The sequence below is a fragment of the Helobdella robusta genome (assembly GCF_000326865.2).
Source record: "Helobdella robusta unplaced genomic scaffold HELROscaffold_15, whole genome shotgun sequence".
Classification (NCBI taxonomy): domain Eukaryota; kingdom Metazoa; phylum Annelida; class Clitellata; order Rhynchobdellida; family Glossiphoniidae; genus Helobdella; species Helobdella robusta.
Window position 1 is genome coordinate 3,457,042 of NW_008703839.1, and position 7,602 is coordinate 3,464,643.

General features: G+C 31.9%; 3 protein-coding genes across 3 annotated transcripts in view; 2 read left to right on the forward strand and 1 right to left on the reverse strand.

The window, feature by feature from the left end:
- Nucleotides 1-1,076: 1,076 nt before the first annotated feature.
- HELRODRAFT_169501 (hypothetical protein) lies at nt 1,077-1,745 on the forward strand (the record flags this gene model as incomplete). Its single annotated transcript, XM_009015303.1, has 4 exons — nt 1,077-1,135; nt 1,270-1,396; nt 1,471-1,557; nt 1,656-1,745. 4 exons carry the CDS (start codon nt 1,077-1,079, stop codon nt 1,743-1,745), a joined length of 363 nt encoding a protein of 120 aa, XP_009013551.1.
- A 526-nt stretch (nt 1,746-2,271) lies between these two features.
- HELRODRAFT_74975 (hypothetical protein) lies at nt 2,272-3,244 on the reverse strand (the record flags this gene model as incomplete). The annotated part of the gene is made up of 2 exons (XM_009015304.1): nt 2,272-2,391; nt 3,053-3,244. 2 exons carry the CDS (start codon nt 3,242-3,244, stop codon nt 2,272-2,274), a joined length of 312 nt encoding a protein of 103 aa, XP_009013552.1.
- A 3,466-nt stretch (nt 3,245-6,710) lies between these two features.
- Nucleotides 6,711-7,602, forward strand: part of HELRODRAFT_169503 (hypothetical protein) — a gene marked incomplete at both ends in the record, with an annotated part of 1,887 nt that continues 995 nt past the window's right edge. The window contains 2 exons of the mRNA XM_009015305.1: nt 6,711-6,864; nt 7,170-7,301. Coding sequence (XP_009013553.1) covers nt 6,711-6,864; nt 7,170-7,301 — 286 coding nt within the window. The remainder of the gene's footprint in view (nt 6,865-7,169; nt 7,302-7,602) is intronic.

Here is a 7,602-nt window from a genome sequence, read left to right on the forward strand (position 1 = left end):
AGACAAAACAACACGAGTAGTCATAGCGAGATAAACATAAGACATGAGGAACCAACAACGTACATCACTAAGAAGAGGTTTCTCTTTTTCAGGATCTGGTAAAATTTTTTTCCATGGATTCCAAAACTTCAAAATGTACGGTTGAATAAATCTGTGAAACACCCACAGAAAAACAGGAATTACAATGCAAGGAATGCACACCATTTTGTGAAGATCTGATCGTACTAAAATTACAACGAATTCTAATTATACGCAACGAACAGCGAACGCTGATTCTTTTTTTCGATTAGTTTTGAAATTGACGGTGAAGTCAGTTACGTTACAGACCACCTTATGTTATTCTAATTTTGCGCGATCTGCACCCTCGAATAATTATTTAAATCAGTTATATTTATTAATAAATGTATTTATACATTTAGTTTTAATGTATATATATATATATATATATTATAATTAAAAGCGACTAAAGTAATGCAATAGTAAATTGATGTTGGATATCTATGTTGCTTGCATGAGTCGCCAGTGGCTGATTAATCCCTCGAAAATATCGACTGCTGGACTTTTGATCATTATTACTCATTCCTGTCTCCGAAGTTTTCGAGACACACTAATATCTCTACGTTTCGGAGTTGCTCGTTAGTAATTTTTACGTTTGTGTTTTTTCATTTTTGCAATTAAATTTTTATTTCACCGGCATTTTTCATTTCATCGTGTGTAATGTAATGGTAATCATTTTTTAATTTAAGATTTAAAAGGTTGTTAAGCTTAAAAAACTTAACTGTCTAATATCAGATGAAACACAATTATTTGAAAAATTAAAAATAGTATACATTTTGTAAATGTATACTAGGGCTACTGTCACAATTTAATTAAATTAACAACTTTTAAATTAAATATTAAAAGTTGTACTACATTTAATAATTTTAATTTAAATTTAAGATGAAGTGGTATATCTTAAAAATTCAATATTTTTCAAAATTGACAATGTTGTTTTTAAAATCCAATCTAGATTGAATTTTTTAAATTAAAAATTTAAGTGGTCCCTTATTCTGCAGTTGCACTTTCTTAATCTAGCCATGGGTGACATCAACAAAGTCATAAAGGATATCAAAATTAAAACTGGAGTTGTCAAGAGGTTCCTGAGTTAATAAATTTTTTTGTTTTATTAATTTTCGCCTGATTTAATACTTTAATTTAACCAATTTTTAATATTTTGAAATTATTACTCGAATAACTCAAAAAATTAATTAAACAAATTGTTGTTTCAAGGTTGTACAAAGAAAAATTGTCTTATCAATGTGAAACCTCAAAGCTCCAAGAGAAGTTAGATGAAATGAGGTCAAAAAGTCCAGAGGATTACTCATTGAAGAAGCAGGCAAGTTGGTTTTCACAATTTGTAAGTCAACAGTTTGAATGTGATCTTAGCCTTCTTAAAGCTTAATTTCAGAGTTTATGCTTAAAAACTGACAGGAAGAACTTTTGAACGAGTCTAAACAAATGATAAGTGATTGTGATAAAAGGTTTGTTGCTGCCTGGGATGAGCTATCAAGAATCATGGTTACTTTTTTCTTCATTAACATTATTTTCATTAAGTGTAACTTTCAAGTTGCAATCTGTAAAAATTTATTTTTTATGTCATTGACTTGAATATCCAGGATATAGAGAAACATTTGAATGAAACAGAAGAGTACAAAGCTGCCCAAGTGGCTCTTGATGAAACAAGGTCATGTGCAAGCAAAGGCTGATTTCACTGCCACTCAGAATAATTGATTTTTGCAAAATTAACAGGAAACACTTATGAAATTAATAAAAACTCAAACTTATTATCTTAATACGATTAACCATCAGTCAAACAAAACTTAAAAGATAATCTTTCACTGAAAGAATTAGATTTTCCTAATATTTGTTTAAAAACATCACATTCCATGTTTGAGAATATGCAAACTTTTATTGAAATGTAACTATGATTAAACTTGCGACCCACAATGTTTCCAGCTATGTACAAACAACTGAAGTAACATCAAGCACCAAACAATTTATTTTAAAGGACCAATGGTGATTTATTAAAAAAATTACAATAAATTTGAATTATCTAAAAATTGTTTTTATCTGCAAACATGATAGCTAAAAATGCAAGGTTTATAAAATAGGATGGTGTTTCTCATGATCACATTTAAATAAAAAAAAACAAAGAAAATAAAAATTGATTAAATGTTTATAAATATAAATTTGATGTTAAAATTTGGTGTATAAAAATTATGACATATTCATTTAACAGTTGAACCGAGCCCCAGCTTCTTTGAGAAGAGGTACCAATCTATTATTCTGATGCAAGCTCTGTGTGTCCGATCCACCACCAATGCATTTCCCACCTATGAAAACCCTCGGCACCTATATTTATTTTATTTAATGTCCATGTTAAATTATAAACATAAACTCAATACAACACCAAAATTCAATGTAGCAGCTGTATTTATTTTCAACACCTAAATTTAATGTTCTAAATGAATTTACAACTTTTTTGCACAGCATAATATGAGTTTAGGATGGAATGCACTTGACACAAGTTATGAATGCATAGTCAGTCCAACACACTGCACTTAACTTAAATTTTTGTTTGGTGGCGCCGAGGCATGAATCCGCCAGAGTGAGCTTATCTCTATATCATGCATATATAAAATTTGTAAAGTTTATGTTAGAATAACAATAAATCGATAAAAGCTAGGTATGTTAAGTATGAAAACAGTTATCTAATCAACCCAAAGAATAACATCCATTATGCCAGTGATTCTCAGAGAGACAGAGACTCAAGTCTATTGAGCTACTTTCAACTCTGTTATGTTATTTTAAATGAAAACATAAAATGTTCAAGAATGATTTTTCACTTGCCCCATGCACTGGCTATGCCATGGAGTTGTCGAGATATCTTACTCTACCTCTGCTCTAAAATGATGTACACACTATTTTAATTTTACGAGCTAGACGTTTTATTTGAGTCAAATTGACGTTTAAAATTTAAAAAAATTTATCAAAAATGTCTTGATTTAATAACCGTTCTGGCTCCAGTTATCTGTTGAAGTGCATCTTGAATCTGTGAACAATCACTTCTGTTCTCAATTTCTTCAACTCCATATTGAACTCCAGTTGAATTAAGTACATTTTTTGCAGCTGTGCAATACGGACAATGAGATTTTGAAAAGACAAATACCGGATATTGATTTATTTTCGACTTAACAAATTCCATTTTCGACAAAATTTTGTTACAACTTTGATTGAATCCTTTAAAATGTTTAAAAAATATAGTATTTGGGCAGCCAGTATTTGTACGCTTGAAAAATTTTTGTTCAATAAATAATTTTAGCTCAAATATAAACGTTTTCAAGCGATCGTGCCAACACGCAAACCAGTCCGAAAGTCGGTCGACACGACAACAATGAATACCAAACACAGGATTCAATAAAACGAGACTTTCAACTTAAATCTACTTTTAATGCTTAAAACACTCAAGGACTGTTTTTTAGTAGGTAATATTTCTTGTTAACCAGTAAATAAGGAAAGTAAATTATTACATACAAATACACTTCGTGGTTATTTAAAATAACGAAAACATCATATTTAAATCAGATAAAATAGAGAAGTACCTATTTCTCTCTTGACTTTGTATAGTCATAAACAGGGCCTACAAGCCAATCCTGAGTCATACCAAATTTCTAAAAAATTATGTGTGAGGTTGTCAACTTTTTTGAGACTTTCAGCTCCGTTTTAGAAATCTATTTAACTCGAAAGCCTCTGCCACATGACCTTCTTGACGTTTATCAAATGTATATATGTTATATAGACATGTGACGGGCAGGGGTCCTCGTGTCACATTCAAACCTAGCCACTGCACTCACCGCAAAACAGAAATGAAGAACCAAGATTGAGTTATCAATTTCTGAAAATTTTCAATACTTGTTTTTATGTTCAATAACGTCATACCATGCGAATTTTGTTAAAAGGTTCGTGCACATTAAATTTTAAAAAGCTTCACACCTAGGCAGCACTTTCATTTCACGCGTAATGCTCGAAGAATCTAACAAAACCTTAGCCATCAATTAAATTGTGCACAGCATTTCTGAGCCAACAAACATCGCAAATAGCATTTAACAAAAGCCTGTTCTCTATTGCTAGAAGATATTTGACTTTATGTTTCCTACCCAACAGTAATTTTGAATTATGCGCCAACTTGAATCTCAATTTCTTTCAAATCACATCTACAATTAATTGCTATAGATTTATAAAAATTAAAAAAAATTTGTGCGCACGAGCTGTGCTAGAATTGTTAACCGTGATTGAAAAGTTCGTTGATTTTTAAAAAATAATTTTAAAGCACGGAAAAGTTGATGTACAGTAACAGCTTTTTTTTTCTGGATTTAACATGAATTGTCCTTTGTTTTCCCGACTTTAACGACGTTACTGAAACAAGTGTACTGATTCTTAATTTGCATATCATTAATAGAACAAGACCATAAAATTGTTTATTAGTATTAACTCTTTAAAGTTACAAGTTTAGCAATGGTAAGTTAAAAATTTTTCTCAAAAATATTTTTTTTAAAATGTTTACAAAATAAGTATCAACGTTAATATGGAATGTAACGATGTTCTTGAAATAGACTTCTTGCTCCAAGATTCTGTTGAAAAATGAAAATAATGGTATAAAATCACTGTATATTAAAATAACTTTAATTAGATTATTAAAGACAGTGTTTGAATTCGCTAGTCAGCACTTGAACCGGATTAGTGAAACAGAACCGGATCAGTGGGACGATGTGCAATGCAGGACATTTTAACGTTTGCAATGTACGAAATTTTCAAGAGTCAACACAGGTGTCAGCCGTAGAGTTTTTAAAATCAATTTAACACATCATTTATTTTTTTCAACAAGATGAAGTAAAATTAACACTTCTGGAGATTAGCACCCAACAGACGCACTCGGCGAATCTGCACTGCACCAAAGAAAGATGGAAACAATAGGAGGAACGATGACAAACTATAATAAAGTTTAAATTTGTTTTTGTAATGACTACCTGTCAAATGTTAGACAAAATCAAAAATAAAAAAATAATTTATTAAAGCGAGAAAACTTATTACGAATTAGCATACCAATAAAAATACATCACCAATGCAAAATAAAACTACTATGTATAACACTAAGACAGGCAACAAACATAAGAGGACACAAAGATACAACAAAAGATCAACGTCATAACAATTTACGAATTTATAAAAACATTTTTTTAAATAATGGAAAAACTGGAAGATATCGTTGCCTGTATATTGCACCGATATAATAGTATGTTATCTTTGGTAATATATATATATATAACAATGATATAATAATGTATATAAATTGTTTTTGGAATCACATTTGCTTCTTGGCTGTCGTCCACTGACCTTTCCTTTCCATCTCCCGTTCGTTCGTCCAGTGATGATGTCAACCTAGCATGACTGAGCGCTACGCTAAATGATTCTAATTTACGTCGATTGCCGTCCACATGTTACTTCAGTTTTGACAACTGCTACATTTCAGTTTTATTTATTCACTTGAATCTTATAATTTTAGTTTGAAACTAATATTTTTGTTAAATTGCACATTTTCTAAATAATACAAAAATTGTTTCAAAGCTTATTAAATGAAATAAATTTACGGATCAGTGGAAAGAATGGAGCATTTGGGAACAACTTTGTTATTACGATCGCGAAGTTGTGTCACGAAGCCTAATTCTGGCGCAGAGCAAACTATTTTATCCGGTAGAATCACCCATCCCTGAACGCACAATAACTTTCCAGTCCCGACCATCCACTGGGGATCATAAATAGCCAAACTTTCCTACTCACAACACGTTTTCCAGACTCGTTTATCTGCTTGCGCTCTTGCAAGCACTGCAGTGGAGACAATAAGGCTGAGTGAACAACTTAGCTGCATGCCAATGATGACATTTTTACTGACCGCAAAATAGCTAGGGGTGGTAAATTTATAACAACGTCCTCAAACACTTGCAAATAAGTCATTGCTGAATATTATTCGAGCAATTTTAATCAACACGCCCAACACTGATGCATAATCGTTCAACATCATGTCCTATTTATACAATCAAAACAGACAATATGAGATGGCGTAAAAATTTTAGGTAGATAAATAAAACTTAATCGATTTTACCATAAATTTAACACAGTTGCATAATGATTATTGTTTCGTTTATGTTGTGATTTTTATTTGTTATGAATGGCTTTGACGTGTGGATAACTAAATAAATTTCTTTCATTCAAACTCAAGAACTCGTACAAGAAGTTGACGAATAAGAAAAAATAAAGATGAAGAATATAATAAAAACAGCAAATAGCAAGAAGAAAACTGAAAATAAGTGAGGCACTTAAATGTTCAAATTAACTTTGAAAATAATGGCTATAAAATAACCAACACCAACACCAGTGCAGTAAAGGGACAACTTGGCAAACAACAACAAAAACAACAGCAACAGCATCAGAAGCAACAACAACGACAGCAGCACAGACAACTACAAAGAAAACAATGTAAATTAAAAACAAAAACCGCGGAACTAACAACTTCCTACAGCAAAAGAAAAAAACTAACAAACGAAAAACAGAAACAACTAAAAACGACAACAAAACAACAACAACAACAGCAACAACAACAACAGCAGGTAACAATGTGCACCCATCAAAACATCAATCATATGAAGAGATTGCAAGTGTCTCCACGTACATTCATCGAAAACTTACTTTATGGTTGTGGAGTGAATGGAAAGGAAAGTGCTGTTGATGACTGGCATGGAGATGACGACGCTCGTCTTCGAAAATATGGTTTCGATGTTGCGAATCATATTCCAACTTCGGCTCAATAATGTGGTATGTAGAAATCTTCTGTGTATCAAGAACGTGTGGTGGTTGGTGGTGGTGATAAAGAGGAGGTTGGTGGTATTGTAGGGGATGCTGTTGATGAAGAAGAAGGGACGGATGTACCAGTTGATACGTCACATTGGAGCGTTGTTCTTGAGGAGTTATAAGCAAGTGATTTGGTTGTTGATGCTGACGATTGAGTTGGTAGCTCTGATTGAGACACAGTTGCCAACCGATACGTTCTTCATCATTATGAATCTGCTCGCCAGGATGCAACATTGGTAGGACATACTTGGTTGGAGTTTCTTCCAAGAGAGGAAGTTTCACTGGAATGTTCAAGAGGGATAGTGCAACCTGTTTGCAAGGAGATGGGTGCTGGGTTGTTATTTACGGAGCAGCAAGTTAGAATTTAATCAAAAACTGGAAACATTTTGTTTAGTAATAAAAACTTAAAGGCTATTCCTGTAGAGTGTAAATCATGATCTTGACATTTGAAAATAATTATCAAATTTCTATTGATTAAATTAAATTTAATGCTTCATAAACGCTTCAAATGTTTCATAAACTAATGAATAATGCCTAAATATGAAGAAATAAATTACTCAAATAAACGTTTAAATGGATAGGAATGAAATAAGAATAAGTAAACAAAGATACATAAGATCTTCCACTCTTTATGTCCACCACCCCCCTCCCCCCCCC